This window comes from Molossus molossus, unplaced genomic scaffold (assembly GCF_014108415.1).
Source record: "Molossus molossus isolate mMolMol1 unplaced genomic scaffold, mMolMol1.p scaffold_m16_p_8, whole genome shotgun sequence".
NCBI classification, from domain to species: Eukaryota; Metazoa; Chordata; class Mammalia; order Chiroptera; family Molossidae; genus Molossus; species Molossus molossus.
This window is the reverse complement of record NW_023425402.1, coordinates 90,622,172-90,640,954: the sequence shown is the minus strand read 5'-3', so window position 1 is coordinate 90,640,954 and position 18,783 is coordinate 90,622,172. Positions and strand designations below refer to the sequence as shown.

Sequence of the window (18,783 nt, the reverse complement as noted above, 5' to 3'; positions counted from 1 at the left end):
GTTTCTCTCCATCTCTCTCCCTCCCTCTCACTCTATCTGAAGAAACATGAAAAAGTATCCCCTAGTGAGGATTAAAAATATATATATATTTCAAAAAGCTGTGGTAAATTTACACAATGGAATACTCTGCAGCTGTAAGAAAGAAAGATCTCTTACCCTTTGCGACGACATGGAGGGACCTGGAGATTATTATGCTGAGCGAAATAAGCCAGTCAGAGAAAGACAGGTACCACATGATCTCACTTATTTATGGAATATAATGAACAAAATAAACTGATGATCAAAATAGATCCAGAAACATGGAAGTAGGAAACAGACTGACAAACCTCAGAGACAAAGGGGATTGGGGCGGCGGGAAGATAAACCAAAGAACTTATACGCATATATACATAACCAATGGACATGGACTATAGTGTGGGGAAGGCAGGAGGGGGTTGGGAGCAGAAAGAGGAGATCAATGGGGGAAAAATGAGGGACATCTGTAATACTTTCAACAATAAAGATAAAAACAAAAAACAAAGATAGACAATGAGGTAAATTTACTCTAGCTAATACAATTGCTAAACTAAAAAATAAGTCATGAGCAAAGGTCTACTTGTCAGTCAATGAGAATAAAGCAAATTTCCTTGGAAAGAATGTAAAGAAAAAGTACTCTATCAATATAGAGACTATCAAACTGGGCTGCAGAATAAGTACTGACATTGAGAAACAGAAGCTCAGTCTGCCTTTCCTGGACCCTGTTTGGGTCAACAGACTGGATCAACATACCAACTCCCAGGATGATTTTAAGACTACAGTATTTAATAAAACCCCAGCACAAAATGCTCAATTCATTTCCCGACCTCTGTCTTCCATGTACCTTTTCTGCACTGCTGAACTCCCTGAAAAATACACTCTTTCTGCTCCTCTGCATTCCCTTCAAAATAAACCTGGAAAAGTGTTTTATAGTAATCCCTCCCAACCTGGCAGTCACTCTGCTGGGACTCAGGCAGAAAGACAAAGCTTTTGCCTGGGGGCCACACTGCAGGCCTCTGCATCAGCGACCAACAAACAAGCTACAGAATCTGTTGCAACAGGGAAAGACTTGTCAAAGGAGAAGGTGTGTCTACGTCTTATACATACCTCAGTAAAAATAAAAACTAGACTCAAGAATCAGTCATGTCTACTTATATAGCCACTATGGAAAACAATATGGTGTTACCTCAAAAAATTTAAAATTGAACTGCCATTTGACTCAGTGATCCCACTGCTAGGAATATACCCTAAGAAGCCTGAAACACTAATCAGAAAGAATATATGTATCCCCATGTTCGTAGCAGTACTATTTACAATAGCTAAGATCTGGAAACAGCCCAAATGTCCATCAGTAGATGAATGGATAAAAAAGCAGTGGTACATATACACAATGGAGTACTATGCAGCGGTAAGAAAGACCTCTTATCCTTTGAGATGACATGGAGGGACCTGGAAAGTATTATCCTAAGTGAAACAAGCCAAACAGAGAAAGACAAGTATTATATGATCTCACTTATTTGTGGAATATAATGAACATAACAGTCTGAGGAATGGGGTAGACCCAGAGACGTGGAAGTGGGGTACAGAGTGAGAATCCCCAGAAGAGGGGGTGAGGGGGAGAGATAAACCACAGAACTTATATGCATGTATGCATGAACAATAGACATGGACAACAAAGCTGGGGACAGGGTGGGGAGGGAGGGGGAAGGGGGAATCAGTGGGGGGAAAAGGAGAAACGTGTAACAAAAATAAATACATAAATAAATAAAGAATCAGTCATGTCTGTGTCCTGGCCCAGCAGTGCACCAGGTAAGTACACTCAACACAGCATGTTATAATATGACTTATTTTCAAGAGAGTATTTCATAACATTTCCCACTGCAAAGTAAACTCAAAGTTTAGACCCCACTGATATATTATTAAGCTAATGATGTTCTTTTAACTAGATTTTCATTCCTTTCCCAATTACTAACTCTTATGAACACATACAATTTTATAGTATGACCATTCTCAAAGACTCAAAACTACTCCTTTCTAAATTAGAGGGGGAAAGTAATGTATCATTTATAAAGCAGTTACCCAAAATATCTAGAAATTTTGCCATAAAAAAATCTGTCATATTACATAACATTCTATTAAAATATGTAAATATATACAAATGTATATATGATTATATTTCAAATGAATTCTAAATAGTATTTCCAAATCTGTCAAGAGAAAAGCATTTCAAATTAATTCTTTAAAAATTCTTCTAAGTAATCCTTAGATTATATATCTCACAGAATGTTAAAAAATAAGTTATGAGGAAAACTTATTTGTTCCAAAGTCAAAATTTTCAAATCTGAGTATCTCAAAGATGAAGCTTACAAATTGTTTTTAATCAACCAAATCCCAAGAAAAACAATGATCAGATTTAAACATTGACACATTTACATATACACTAATACATATGCATACCAAGTATCACAAGCCTACAGAAATTACTTTGAATAACTCCAGAACACAGTTTAGTATATTCACAATTCTTTTAATTTTTTTTGAGGTGACCATTGGTTAAAACATTATGTAAGTTCCAGGTGTGCAACATTATAAATGACATCTGCATGTACTCGATCATGCTCGCTCACCACCAAGGCTAGTGTCCACCTGTCACCATACAAGTGACTCCCTTTACTCATTTCACCCTCTCTCCACCCTTGCTCCCTCTGGTAACCACCAATCTGCTGTATGCCTCTATAAGTTATTGTTTTGTTTTCTTTCTTCTTTGCTCTGTTGTTTTCTTTAACCTAATTTAAAATGCAAAATCTAAAAGGGCAATAAGAGTCCTGGCCAGGATTGCTCAGTGGTTAGAGCATTGGCCTGCGGACCAAAGGGTCTTGGGTTCATTTCCTGGTCAAGGTCACGTACCTGGGTTGCAGGTTCAATCCCCAACCCTGACTGTACCGCAGGCAACCAATCAATGTGTCTCTCTCACATAGATGTTTCTCTCTCTTTCTCCCTCCCTCCCTTCCACTCTATCTAAAAATCAATGGAAAAATATCCTTGAGTGAGGATTAACAAAAAACAAATAAAATAAAAGGGAAGGAAACAAATTAAAGTTATGTGTAAGCATGTCGATGCTTTTACAATAACACTTAAACTCCCACTTCATAAGACCCTAGAGGAAGATAAAGAGCAGAAAGCAGAAAGGCCTGAAGTGAATCAAAAGAAACTATGTGAGTCATGATTGCAAATACAGGCACCTACTAGAAAACCCTGTAGTACAATAGGCCAAGAGCAGGGCTCTGTTAATCAAATGGTTAAAACCATAGTGGCATCTGCAGTTAAAATGAAACCTGGGGCAGGATGATTCACTGATCACAACAAAACGATCAAAGTCAGCTACTTACACTGGTGGTAAAAGAACCCTCCTCAAAGCTTCAGCTGCCACAGTCCTTCCCCACTCAGGGGTCACTAAGGTCTTTTGCAGAAACTCCAGAAGAGCTCAACTCACTCAAGGAGCGGGGCTTGTTCTGAGACCAGCAGGCAAGCATGTTGAGTCTCTGGGAAAATCCACATCGCAAGAGCTCCCGGATATGAACATAAAGAGAAACTAAAGGCTCCCCCAAGGAAGCGGAATAAGTATTTCAGGAGAGCATTCACTGCAAACTCCACTGGGGAAAGCAACGGTCTGCTCGGGTTCTTCCAACTGATCGGAGTGTGCATTCCATTACTAGCTGGGAACCAGCCACACTACGACATGACAAACTAAAAACCAGAAAACACTAAAAACCTCAAATGTGGACACAGCTTTTTGCTTTTTCAAATAGCTCTATGGTTTGTTTGCAATGATTTAGTCACAAACAATATCATGTTATCCTCACTTTCTAAAGATAAGAACATTTAAACTCAGAACGGTTCATTGGCCTTGCAAAATAGCAGATCTCAAGCTATAACCAAATCTCAAATCTCACACTCTTCAGAACAAGCAGTTTGGGAACCTTTTCCAAATTTCAGACACCTGAGAAGGCTCAAGGGCTGACCAACTCAGCATGATGTATGGGGCGCAAAGACACTCTTGTTTCAATTGAGAGCTATGTTCCCATTTAATTAACATACAAGTGTAATTTCAATCCAACTGCCAGAATTAGAAAAATCAGAACTTTCTTATGACTCAGCATTTCAGTTTGCTATCACCAGGAGGTTATGGGCAATGTATCTTATAAGAGGTCTCAGTTTGCAGCTTGGTTCTTGGGAAGAGGTGATAAGAAAATAATGGGCCTTTATGTACACATTTCAAAGTCCTTGGAACTGGCTGGCATAAAAACTGCAAGGGGTTTTAGAACTGTACAAAAAGTGATAAGTGTTGAGCACTGAAGCTTGGCTCTCAACTGGACATTAGTGGTCTGGGAAGCTGAGGGTCAGGAAGGAGGTCAAGGATGGTGCAGGGGTCACAACCAGCTCTGTGAGAGTCTCTAAAATTAAATACGAAAAGGAAACAGATCCTCACAAGAGTAATGGCATTACTGTGTACTGATACTCAAATGCACTCGGTCCCTAACTTTATGCCATGCCCAACCACTTCTCCTACAAGCAGTTTCCCTGACAACCTGCTTCGCTCTCCCCTATCTTCCTCTCCAGGTTCTCTCTACCTGGACAGTCTATGATCACACAAAAAGGTTGCATTTCTAACCAGTGAAAACATCTTAAACAGCAAAAAGACAAACCATAGAGCAGGGAAAAATGTATATCAGAAAGTATCCTGGCCCTGGCCGGTTTGGCTCATCAGTTAGAGCGTTGGCCTGCAGACCAGTGTCTCAGGTTCGATTCTGGTCAACGGAAAGTACCGCAACCAAATGTTCCCCAGCTCTGATCGGGGTCATGCCAGAGGCAATCAATCGATGCGTCTCTCTCAAATAGATGTTTCTCTCTCTCCTCCTCCTCCCCTCTCTCCCACTCTATCTGAAAATCAAAGAAAAACGTCCTCGGGTGAGGATTAAAAAAATAAAGTATCCTGAATATACAAAGACTGCAAATCAATAAGAACCCAAAATCCCATTAATAAAATGGACAAAAATGCAAATGAGCAGTATACATGTAATCCAACAAATGCAAATAAATTAACAATGGATGTGGATTTTTTTTCTTCATCTGAAAATGGTTATCGAAATCTGTGCTGAGGAGTGTGAAGATAGGAACACTCCATGCAGGGCCAGCGATAGCATAAAGAGGTTAAACCTTCTCTGGAAAATGGTTTGGCCACCAAAGCCTGAAAAACCACAGGCCTCGTGATCAGTGATCCCTCTCTGAGGACTTTGGCCTAATGAAGATAATCAGTTCTTAGTTATGAAATGTGACCCATTAAGAACAGAAAGTGTCAGTTCAGATGTTCACAATCTCCACAATTACAAGAGCAGGAAGTCCTATCAGGAGAAGGAATCAGATCAGCATGAGTGTACAAGGTGTAGGCCAAGTGCTTCCTTGCTCAGATGTTTTCTCATATTACACACTTAATTTCAGTTCAAGTGCCAGAACTGAGACCTTTTAAAATTTAAATGGCTGTACTGCTTCCTTGATATTTTTATACTAAATTTAAGTCCTCTACTTGAAAATTTGTTCATATTTTATGCACATGTGTGTGTCAGTCAAGATGACTCCAACATCAAGTAGGATCCAACTGTGGCATCGGGTGGGGTCCATCACCCTAATCCAAGCGTGCCTTTCCTGCAGAAGAGGAGGTTGTCTTGGGAGCTTAGTGTCCTTGTCCTCAAACGCAGACTGTAGACTGCTGGGTGTCACACCTGGTCTCAGTAAGCTCTCAATAAAGGGCAGGGGTATATCATCATCATTCCGATCACTGGGAACAGCCACTTCTCCTTTCTTTTGATTCTATGAGTTTTGCAGCCCCAATACACCTAATCACCCAGGAATCTAACTTCTTTTGCTTCTGTACTGCAAAACATCACCTGCACCTCTAAAACTGAAGAAGGCCTAATACAGTCAGACGAGATCATTACAGGGCTAATGTTACTGCAATGTGTAAGTACTACCCAATAAGAGATCTGAGGAGTTGAAAACAAATTGGGAGAATTCTTGGAACTGCCCATGTTAGGTGTGCATGTTCTTGCCTCCACCACTGGGGAACACTTTCTATTCTCAGTGCCAGGCTCTCTCCGTGGCTTCTGGCAGCATTGTGTCTGTTCATTAACAACCATCGCCAACCAGCCCAGGCCCAGTCTCTCAGATTACAAACTGCACCTGCTGCCAATCAAAAATAGCCAGAACTTGCTTCTGTACATTCCCCAGTTTCCATTTCTGCCCAGACACTGAGTTTTGTCAGGCATAACAAGGAGAGTGTCACTTTAATACTAATTTGTAAAATAACAGAGTTCTAGTAAATATTATAGAAATAATCATCACATTCAGGAGTGCTGATTTAGAAACCTAAAATAGTTTGTGACTCAGTTTCAACATGCATGTCAGAAGATTCTCCTGAGTACTTTAACTTGAAGAGACATGATCTAAAGCATCAACAAACTCAGGCTTACCCTTAGGGGAAAACACACACTTTAAAGCCAGCAAATATCTCCCTTACTTATACGAGCAATTCAATATCTTGCTTTTGTCTAAATTCATTCTCTTTCTCAGTTTTATAGTCACATGTGTAAGGCTGTCTATTTGTAATAAATTTCCAATAAAATGAAAAATAAAAATCCTTAACTATGATGCAGTCTTTTGCTATCTGACTATCTATAATTGCTATTATGAGGGTAATGTGATTTGAGCTGTAATCTATTTTGAAGGGTCCATAATATGCCACTAAGGCCTAAAAATTATTTTGAGCTGAAGTCATTTGAGTTCCTGAGTTTTTGAGTATCTGTCAAAAAGCAGAGTCTCTTTAAAGAACTCAATTTTCGCCCTGGCCGGTTTGGCTCAGCGGTTAGAGCGTCAGCCTGCGGTCCACAGAGACCCGGGTTCGGTTCCCGCTAAGGGCATGTACCTTGGCTGCAGTTTGTCCCCGGCCCTGGTTGGGTCGTGTGGGTGGCGGTCACTCGATGTGTCCCTTTCACATCGATGTTTCTCTCTCTTCCTCTCTCTCCTTCCCGCTCTATCTGAGTAAAAAATGGAAAAATGTCCTCAGGTGAGGATAAAATAAATAAATAAATAAAAAATAAAGAACTCAATTTTCATTAATCCCCTCCCTAGGAGCAACCAGGGAAGACTGACTCTTATCACCAGAGTTATGAAACACACATCGTCACAAAACTATCATATCTCCCATCTATTCTCTAAGAACCCACTAATCTTTCCAAAAAGTTACTTGTTTTCCTATAGGTGCCCTTTCTCCCCCTTCCCTTCTCCTATTATGATAGTACATAAACCACAAATTCTAGCCACTAGCCCCTTTGAGTCACATTTTTTCTGTTATTAAATCTGACTTCTAACTCCCTCTAATTTATCTTTTGGCAATTTAATTTGCAGACCTCAAATACTGAACCTAAGAGGCTAGAGAAAAATTTTTTCTTCTCTGACAACTTAAATCCATGAAACACACTGTATTATGAATGTATATGAGAACATACCAACTGTCTTATTAACTGCAGCCTAAACAACTACATGATTAACTTTTAGCACTTCCTCTTTAAGTCTTCCTCTTTCCTCAGTTTTCTTTAAAACTTCCTCTTAACTTTCTAACTTTAATTTCTATAATTGTTTTCAAGTATTATCCTCATAAGTGTAATTTAGCAGAAATAACTTGTTTTCCCGTTCTACTTCTGATAAAGCAGAACATGTAATTATTAAGTATTAAAAATGCTACTCACTTTTTGCCAGTTTATAAAAACTCTCAAGTACAATCAAGCTAAAACATCCTATTAATTAAATAAAGTAAGTTGCTATTTCACCAACTACTGAAAACTGGAAGCTTTCTAAAACATGCAGAATTAAAACACACTCAGCCACTGCACAAAACAATGATATCCCCCTCACCAGTTTACTATTTTAAAACTGATTTGATGATGATAAAAACAAAATGATAAACCAAGATAATTAGTCCAACCTGGCCCAGAGATATAAACTTTGTACCAAAGTATGAAAAATAAACCATAGGGACAGCCCCTCTCCCTCCAGAGAAAAGCCTTTCTGCTCAGATGGCCCACCCTTCCCTTGGCATTTGGTACTCTGAAGTTAATCTCAATTAGCTAACCCTCTATGTCTCGGAAGCACAGGGATGCTGGTGCCCACAATTAAGACAGACTTTTCACACACAGCAGCCTTGGGAGCTGCGACACTATCATCCTGCTATGCAAAAACAGCAGAGTGTGCAGCCTGTTTACTACTGCTTTACTAAAAAATCACAACCAGGGGTCCATGGCAGGCTGAACTGCCAATCCTTGACTAGCTGTTATCGAAAGTAAAACTGCCAAGATACCCATTCTACTAAAATGCACAGTAACTTTACAAGCTGGTCCACAATCTATGTTTATTTCCTTTTGCAAGTGAAGCTGACCTTGACCCTGCTGACAAACCTCAAGGATAGCTCTGCACTGCCTGGCTCCCTCCCTTTCCAGTCTCCTGTCCTACCACGCCACCGTGAACCAGCCATAACTCCTCACAGCAGAACTCAAGGCTCTTTCCCACTTCCCTGATTGAAACATCCTTCCTCTGTTTTCAGGGCTAACTGCTTCTCTTTCTGCAAGACTCAGCTCAACTGTCCCTCCTCCAGGAAACAAATTATTTTTTTCCCCTGGGCACCCATAGCACATTATCATGGCTCCCAGTGTTTACAAACATGTTTCTAGCCTAGCTTCACCAGGATGTAGATTTTGATACCTACAAGTCAATGCAACATTATACTTCCAGTCATAGAAGACAGTAAGCACATAATAAATGTTTAGTAAATGGATGAATGCATAGATGAACAAAACAATGAATAAGTGAACAAATAAACAAATGAACTAATGAATGAATTTTCTAATTGTTGCCTGAGGATGGGAGGGTATTTGTTTAATTCTCAATAATATTAAGCCCTGGATGATCCCTAAAGAACACACTGGGCTCCTTAACTCCTTTTCAACTCCACATGCTCACTTCACTTCTCCATATCTTCAAACTTAATTCCATCCCCACACTTAATCCAATATTTTACCTTCAGAAGGGTAAAATATGCACTTTGTTTCATACTTGCCCTTGAGTAGCAATGGAATTACCTACTTGCCCTTGTTTCTATAAAGACTCCCAACTAGACCAAACACCCATGGGCCAAATTAATTTGCCTTGTTATCCCAGAGCCTAGCAGAGTGTCTGACAAATAGCAGACACAATACGTACGAGATGGATAAGTGATTAAATGAAGAAATGAAGATGTAACAATTTTTACACTTTGTTTTTTACGTTTACTTTTCTTTTTTAACTAAATCATCTGATTTTTCCAGGTAAACTATGATCACAGAGAGATCATGAGGAAAGAACAGATCATTTATGGTTAAATCAGTACTTAAATAAAAACTTCTATATACCTATCTTTTACTATAATAATATTCACAGACCCTTCTTCACCACTACCTTATTGTCTCTCAGTGTCTTTTCTCAACAGCATAATGGTTTAACAACTTTTGTTATTGAATAAGGTTGAAAAAAATCATGAAACTTACAACGCTGTTGTTAATAGATAACCACATCTGTCAGGTCTTGTGCCCACATCTTTCACATATATTTTTCTTAATCTTCAAAAACATTCCAAAGGGTTGCATTAAGAAAATGGAAACCTACAAATGGCTGCTAAGGGACATATGAAGAAATACTCAACATCACTAATCATCAGAGAGATGCAAATTAAAACAACAATGAGGTATCATCTCACACCTGTCAGAATGGCCACCATCAACAAATCATCAAACAACAAGTGTTGGCGAGGATATGGAGAAAAGGGGACTCTAGTACACTGCTGGTGGAAATGCAGACTGGTGCAGCCACTATGGGAAACAATATGGTGTTACCTCAAAAAATTTAAAATTGAACTGCCATTTGACCCAGTGATCCTACTTCTAGGAATATACCCTAAGAAGCCTGAAACACCAATCAGAAAGAATATATGTACCCCCATGTTTGTAGCAGCACTATTTACAATAGCTAAAATCTGGAAACAGCCCAAATGTCCATCAGTAGACGAATGGATAAGAAAGCTTGGTACATATACACAATGGAGTACTATGCAGCGGTAAGAAAGAAAGACCTCTTATCCTTTGAGATGACACAGAGGGACCTGGAAAGTATCATCCTAAGCGAAACAAGCCAAACAGAGAAAGACAAATATCATATGATCTCACTTATTTGTGGAATATAATGAACATAACAGTCTGAAGAATAGGGTAGTCCCAGAGACGTGGAAGTGGGGTACAGAGTGAGAATCCCCAGAAGAGGGGGTGGTGGGGGAGAGATAAACCACAGAACTTATATGCATGTGTGCATGAACAACAGACATGGACAACAAAGCTGGGGATAGGGCGGGGAGGAGGGGAGGGGGGAATTAGTGAGGGGAAAAGGAGAAACATCTGTAACAAAAATAAATTAATTAATTAAATAAAAATAAATAAATAAAAATGGAAACCAAAAAAAGGTTAAATAACTTGCCCCAAAGTCACTTTGTCAGTGAGTTGCAGCACCTGTAAGTAAGGTTTACACCCAGGTTGGTTCAAGCCACATGCTTTTTGACTAAAACTTTAAAAATACTATTTCTGAAGATTAGAATAATGCTACAAATAGAATTTCAAAAGCCTGTACTTTTATCTTCACAGTTACCAGCTGCTAAAAGAGCATTCACCATTATTAGATATTTTGTTGAATCTGCTAGCCACCAAATCACTAAAGACCACAGAAGTCCCCAAGCAGAAATAAATGCAGCCTTGGAAAGTCCCCTTAAATGCGGCAGCATCTGCTCCAGGCCATTGGTCCAAATGGGGCCCTCCTACTGCTGAGACATTTTGGGGTACTAGCAATTCTCCATCATGCCTTAAAATAATAAGAACCAGGGGCTAGTGAGGCCATGAGGAAAGCGCATGCTAACCACAGCAGGGTACAACTGCTACAAACTTTCTATGGGGCAATCTATCAGCTTGTATTAAAAGTCATAATAATATGTATGTCCTTCGACATAGCATGTCCACAGGTAAGAATTTATCCTAAGGAAGTAATTGGGTAATACTCAGATGTATGAATAAGAACCTAAAGATCAAACAATAGCAAAAGGATCAAATTATCCAACATGTGGACATGATGGCATATTATGCACTCATTAAAAGTGGTGTTGCGCCCTGGCCGGTTTGGCTCAGTGGTTAGAGCGTCAGTCTGCGGTCCTGAGAGACGGGGGGTTCGGTTCCCGGGCACGTACCTTGGTTGCAGTTTGTCCCCGGCCCTGGTTGGGTCATGCAGGTGGCAATCACTCAATGTGTCCCTTTCACGTCGATGTTTCTCTCTCTCTCTCTCTCTCTCCCCCTCCCACTCTATCTGAAAAAAAAAATGTCCTCAGGTGAGGATAAAAAAAAAGTGGTGATGCCCTTGTAAATTTACTGCTCTGCTAAAATGCCCACAAAATATTGTACATGTACAAAGCAGATTATAAAACATATAATCTTTTTTTCAAAAACTGTAAGAAAAAAAATGAAATATTATAAGAATATATATCAAAATGTTAACAATGGTGATCTAACTGGTAGGATTATGTGTTTGACTAGCAAGTCAAAAAGAACTTTGCCTAACCTCTTTATTTATTCTTTTTAATTTTCTTCCAGAATCCCCATTTTATGACTGGTAAAATAATGAAATGACAAAATAGCTTTAAAAAATCAATCCCTTAAAAATACGAAAGAGTTGGTGATCAAAATCAATCAGGACAGTTTTTTTCCCCTAAAGTGTTTCCTTTCAATATTTTCAAGTTCTTTACATTGTTCTTCAGAAGATTGAGCTGCAAAGTTTTCCCAGTTTTATCTCCTGTTTTCAGTTTTTTACAGAATGACATATATTCTTGGATTTGAAGGAAAGCTAATATCAAAAGTTTAGTTTCTAGAATTTCAGCTCAGGTCCTGCAACAGTAAAGAGAGAAAGAGTAGGTCGGTGCATAAAAAGCCATTAGCAGAGCACAGAATAGTTCTTACTGTAACATACAAAGTGTACAAGATGAATCTTTGATGGATGAGGCAATATCTTCTACCAATGCCTATTACAAAGGTGTTCAAAGATCCAAAAGTAGCCGATATGTTTAAAGATCTGACAAAAGTAATTTCCAGATAAGGCAAGAAAATGTCTTCAAAGACCACAATGGAGCTCTACATACTTTAGACCCTCAATAAATATTCCTTGATTCGAAAATAAATGGCAGGCAAATGCTCTTCATTTTCCTTCCAGTCGAAATAGGCCTAAGTATGCCCCCCAAAAAACCACAAATCTTGTTTATAGGAAATAGGTGGTGTTCCAAAAATCCATTTGTACACAGATGTATGGAATTCAAAACACATATTCTCATCAAAACAATGTTATGATGGTGAGTAACTCCCAGCCTGGCCCATAAAGCCTATCTAGTCATTAATGAGAACTAACCCACACCTGTGTTTTAGGGGCATGGCACTAGTGGTCTAAGTGAAGAAACCCGTAATACTAGGGGAGTAAGAGAGGCTCTCCTTTACTTGGAACCAAAGGCTCTCAGTTCAGTCCCTCTCCACAGAGGTTTTCCAGCTAAGAGAACTCTCCACGTCATATTTTCTTCCCAGGGGCAATCCAGGTCCAAATAACCAGTCAGTAGAGGAGGGAAGGTTTAAAGACCCTGCCTCCGTGCCTCCAGGTTAGATAACTCTGCAGGGCCGTCTCAGCTCCAGAACTCCACTATAACTGTATCACAGTTCAACTCCTCCCCCTGCCCAAAACTGCTTCCCTTACTCTTTCACAAGTAATAATGCCAAGAGCAGTCCCAATAAACCTCCTGCACATGAATCTCCATCTCAGAGACTATTTCCCAGACCTAGCACAAACAGCTAACACTTAGTATGCTCATTTTATAACGCAGATACTGTTTATATACATACATACATGTATGTATATTTAATATGTATGCAATATATATTACATATAAAATAGGTAGAGATAGATATCTTACTATTTATGTATGGATAGGTACAATAATTCCAGTTTAAATATGCAGAAACTGAGGCTCAGAGAAGTCAAATGACTTGTTCTAGACCATATGGTAAGCAATTTGAGGAGCCAGAATGTGAATCTAGGTCTACCCAATGCAAAGCTAACACTATGTAAACTAGCTTTATCTCCTAGAAAGAATTGTTGAATGAGTTAAGGCAGACTCGGCAGCACAGGATTATGGTGGCAATCAGGAATGAGTGGCGTGGTGACCCATGGTCATCCAGAAAACAAGAGATTTATAAAAGGACTTGGGATTCAGGCCCATTGAAAACTGGATACTATGATCAAGGGTTCATATATTTTTAGACCTGAAGCAAAAAAAAAAAGTTCTAATGGAACCAGAATTCCAGAATGCAACTACATAGTTATAATCAACTGCATGATTACTAGATCCTAAAAATAATGATTGGCAAATCTTATCCACCTACAATCAAAATGCTACAATATGTGCAGACAGATGTTTACTATGTAGGAGGTAGTGCTTCCATATATTTTACTCCAATCCCTGCAAAAAGCTTCATAAACAACATAAACAGTATCTAAAAACATACTAATAGCCCTGGCCACCATGGATCAGTTGGTTGGAGCATCGTCCTGTACACCAAAGGGTCATGGGTTAGATGCGCAGTAAGGGCACATACCCAGGTTGCGGGTTCAATCCTCTGTCAGGATGTGTATGGGAGACAACAGATCCATGTTTCTCACATTGATGTTTCTTTCTTTCCTCCTTTCTCTCTCTCTCCCTCTCTCTCTAAAATCAATGAATCAATGAAAACACATCCTTAGGTGCCCTGGCTGGTTTAACTCAGCAGTTAGAGGGTCAGCCTATGGACAAAAGAGTCTCGGGTTTGATTCCAGTCAAGGGCAAATACCTTGGTTAGGTCCCCCAGCCCTGGTCAGGGTCGTTTGGGAGGCAACCAATCAATGTGTCTCTCTCACAACGATGTTTCTCTTTCTCTGTCTCTCCCCCAGCCCACTCTATCTCAAGATAGATGGAAAAATATCCTTGGGTGAGGATACACACACACACACACACACACACACACACACACACACATATATATATATATCCATCCTCAGGTAAGGATTTAAATAAATAAATAAAAACAAAAATGTGCTAATAAATTTCTTATTCAGGTGCGAAGTCCTTACCATTAATATTCAACTTACCCAAGATGCACAACTGCAACCAGTTCAATTTCTTTAACTACAACCAGAGCAAGCTTCCCCAAGCTAGTAATCTGCTTTATAAGTAGTTATTTATACCTACTAACAAACAGTGGACAACTAAGAACTGATATTACCCTGCCCTGGTGCCCACCTGCCCTGGTGTCCACCCTACGCTGGTGGCCACAGTGCCCAAGAACTTACAAGACATGAAATCATTCTATAAACTCCAAACAACTACAAATAAATACTATTAACTTTAAGTGAACTCATTAAATTTACATGCTTGCAACATAGAGCACAACTGACTCAAACAGTGAGAACAAGCTTTCTAAAGTTTAACAGAATGTAGATTTACTACATCCTTGGAAGAATTGTTTGATTTTTAATATTCATAATCACAAAAATCTAATATCACCATTAAGTAAAAAACTGAAATATACTTAGAAATTCTATAATAGCCCCCTTAATGTCATTTTACAATTCAAAACAATTGGGCCTTCTCAGTTGTTTCTGAGAGTTGGCACATACCTGTTGCCCCTTCCTTTAAAAATTCACCAATGTCCTGGCCAGTTTGGCTCAGCGGTCAGAGTGTCGGCCCGCAGACCAAATGGTAATGAGTTTGATTTCCAGTCAAGGGCAGGTTCGATCCCTGGCTCTGGTTGGGGATGTAAGAGAGGCAACCAATCGATGTGTCTCTCACACATCAATGTTTCTCTCTCTCTCTCTTCCTTCCACTCCCTTTCACTCTGTCTAAAAATCAATGGAAAAATATCCTCGGGTAAGGATTAACAACAACAACAATAAAAAGTCACCAATGCCACTTATGATGCACAGCTTTAAATGGTAAAACCAAAAGCATCTGCAATTTTCTCATTTATCCATTTTGCACACAGGAGACCTTAGCATCCAATTCATTTATCATCAACTGCAGTAAGAGTTCTTCGAATTAAGGTGGACCATTCACTGAACTTTCACACCATGTCAGTACCAAGAATTTGGCATCATAAACTTCAGTTCACTACTTTAATACAAGTTAAGTCTGTAGCTTTTCTTACCTTGACTATGGCAATGTTTGGCCCATTTCTTCCCTTTTCCCCTACTCAATTACTAAAACAAGCTCAAACCAGAAATACATAACTTCACATAGATACATACAGAACTGCTAAATATACCTGAGTCTGCCATTTCAGAGGAGAGTAATAATGGGAACACCATAACCATTTTAATGCTTACAAATAAGAAGATACCACCAGCCTAAGAAAAACATTTCCTCACACCACCTTAAAGTGGTCTAATCTTTTGGACAAACAAAGAAGAAAAGGCAATGGCCAATTGAAGCTTCCATATAGACAAATATAGCAGGGTAAGCCACAACCACCCCCAGATCAGGAATGCAAGTTCCCTGAGGACCAGGACGCCCTTTCTCTTGATTAGCACAGTATCCTTTAATACTTAACATACTCGTAACACTGCAAATGCTTAATATTTTTTGAATGAATGAATGATTGCTATCATTGTTCATCACTTACTTTTCTTGAGGAACTTTACTAAAGCTCTTACAAATGTAACAAGCCTTTAAAACCACATGAACTAGGGACTGGGTAGGGAAAGAGCCTCTCAATAAACCTATGAGGAGGGCAATAATCAGAATATTTCTTTTTTTCAATTTTATAGGCAAGAAAATTGAGGCTCAGAAAGACTGACCTTCCCAAGATGACAAAGTTCTAAATGGCTGAGCTAGGAGTCTGTCTTCCTTCCTCTCTGTCACATCAAAACCAAAATGATGTTTAGAGTTAGGCAAACAAAAGGACATGGAGAAGACAGTCTGGCCAAACGCTGTAATATCAAACATTCACATATGTGGTAAATTTGGGAAACTTCGAATTTCCATACTGCAGGCACACAGCCAATGAGGACTACCGTTCTGTTTTTAACAGGTACCACTGTCTACGGGGTTCTTCTAAGAGCAGGTGTCCTGTGTTAACAAGTGACTGAGCTACATAAAGAATGGATTCAAAAGCTCAAAGCTACAAGTTAAAAAGTCAGAAATAAAGATCTTAATCTCCTTCCATTAAAAGCTACCTATATTCCCTTCCCTGAAAAACTGGCTGAACAGAGGAATTCGAAGGAACTGTCCAGGTAAGTCAAGTGCTTGCACCCTGCAACAAGAACCGCGTCTCTGTAGTGACATCAGCAATCCTGTCTCACCTTCACTATTCCGTGTGCTCCTCAAAGGGTGCGTTCAAGCACTACCTAAGTTTATTAGGCTTCCCTCTAAAAATGTAAAGCAGAATTAAACAGAGGATGATTTTTTTTTAACTCTGTGCTGAGAACGGAAGTCAAGTTCAGATTCTCTTCCTTCCTCAAGCGAGGAACAGAATTAAGAGCACCCCCACCACACACACACACACACACACACACACACACACACACCCTACAGGAAAAATGTCTCTGGGGCCTCTCACCTGTGGCAATCGACAATCGACACAACCAGCCCAGATTTGCTGGGATTTAAGGCTTTTCATTTGGGGGGAGAGGGGGCACAGGGAAGAACAAACTGGAGCCTAAGTTTTCAATCGGATCATTCTTCTCAACTTGGGCAGCTCTCTCCCTCCTTGCCCCCGCCTCCCCTCCCACGGGCCCCGCGCACGCACTTGGCTCCGCCGGCGCGGGCACCGCGGCAGGGCCGAGGGCAGCGCCGCTGCAGGCTGGCACCCGGGCGCCCCTCGTAGTCTGCGCGCAGGCTGCCCAGGGCGCGCGAGCGGAGCGCGGACGCCGGGCCGGGGCCGCAGATCCCTGGTCGCCGGCAGGGCCCGCGTGGGGAGCGCGAGGGGCAGCCGCGGCGGGGCGGAGGGGCGGGGTGAGCACTTCCTGACTCTCGCATTGTCCACGCATCGCCCGCACCGCCCAGGGCCCTGCCACCGCGCTGTCGCCGTCGGGGAGGAAGTTGGCGCTCGCCCGTCACCCGGTCTTACCGTTCTTAGAGTCGCCCGCGGCTGCGGCTCCCACGGCGGCTGTGGCGTTGGCGGCGCCAGTCCCTGCGCCTCCGGTGCCCGCCGCAGCCCCGGTGCCCGGCGAGCCCGCCGCCGCCGCTCCGCAGCCCGCCGCCGCCGCCAGGGCCCCCCCGGCCGCCGCGCCCGCCGCGCCCGCCGCTGCCAGGGCCCCGGCTCCATTTTCCTGCTCGTCTCCGCTGCTGTTGGCGCGTTTGTTTTTGCGGCCGCCTTTACTGTTCTTGGGGTTGGGCATCTCGGGAGTGTCCAGGTGCCGGCGTCAGCGAAGGCGGCTCCCGCGGGCGGCCGGCCGGCCCCTGAGCGCGCCGGCTCCGGGACGAGAGAATGGAGGGCGCGGGCCGGTGGCTCCTTCGGCGCCCGTCTAGCCGCGCGGCCGGCGCCGCGCCATCCCGGCCGCTCCCTGCCCGGCTTCCTGGAGCCGCGCGGCCACCCGAGGCTCGCAGCCGCGCGGCGCCGCAGGTTCGGGGCGCGAGCGAGACGCTCGGAGCAGGAGGGAAAAGGCGGGTCTCCGGCTTGTTTTGATTCGGCTTCACTGACACGCTCTGGCCCCGCCCTCGCCCGTGACGACACTGGGGATTCGGCCTGGCCGCGCCCACCAGGTGACCTCACGGCGGACTGGCCCGCCCGCGTGACATCACGCCCCGCTCGGAGTCGGCCACCTTCAAGTGACGTAATCCCGGGCCTCTGGAGCTCGGGAGTCCGGGACCCGCCCTTCCTGAAATGGCCCAGAATGCCAGTCCGATGGCGGCTGAAGTTACTCGGTGGCCTCCTGACCTTCGTGTAATTCAGATTTAGCACACTGTGGTCTGGAAAAATAGGCCGGTGAGTAGAACAGGAATGGAAAACAAAGGATTTCGGGTTTCGGGCGAATAATCCATTAAAAAGCATTGCCGTTCAGAAACAGCCATAGATTCAATACTTGCAGAAACACGTTTGAGTTTCTAGACAATGGGAATGAACTGCAGGGTCCCTGCATGGGAAGCCATCACAGTCCTGGTGAAAGAATTCATGCAAACAGGACTCACCACCCAAGGATGTAACTAAATGTTGCCGGTGATCTAGAAGCAGGCCCTGCCTAGAGGGGAACCCAGCTATCCCTGTGGATAGGACTGAGTTGTCCTGAAAGATAGGTGGCCACATTGTGAGCAGGTGGAGATTAGAAGTGATGAGGCCATGACCTGAGGCAGGGGACCCCTGGGAAGATTTGCACATGGTCTTTTTCTGCAGCTCTTTGCTACCTGTTTGCTGCTTCCCTTCCCGTAGGTCTCAGTTCCAACCCATCACTTCCTTCAGGGTGATATAACTGAGGCTCCTTCTGAGAAGAGCTGTCAAAATTATCACCTTTATTTCCCTCATCCATCTCTAATTATTTTGTCATTTTATATGTGTACTTATTTTCTGTCTCTTTCTTGCTCAAATG

General features: G+C 42.0%; 1 protein-coding gene across 2 annotated transcripts in view; it reads right to left on the bottom strand.

The window, feature by feature from the left end:
* Positions 1-17,648, bottom strand: part of HECA (hdc homolog, cell cycle regulator) — a 38,930-nt gene extending 21,282 nt beyond the window's left edge. Inside the window, exon 1 of one of the 2 annotated variants that reach the window (XM_036248200.1) lies at positions 17,328-17,648. In XM_036248200.1, coding sequence (XP_036104093.1) covers positions 17,328-17,598 — 271 coding nt within the window. In that variant the 5' untranslated portion in view covers positions 17,599-17,648. Of the gene's footprint in view, positions 1-16,560; positions 16,754-17,327 lie in introns of those variants that run through there. The other variant, XM_036248201.1, reaches the window with a different exon arrangement.
* Between the last annotated feature and the right edge of the window lie 1,135 nt (positions 17,649-18,783).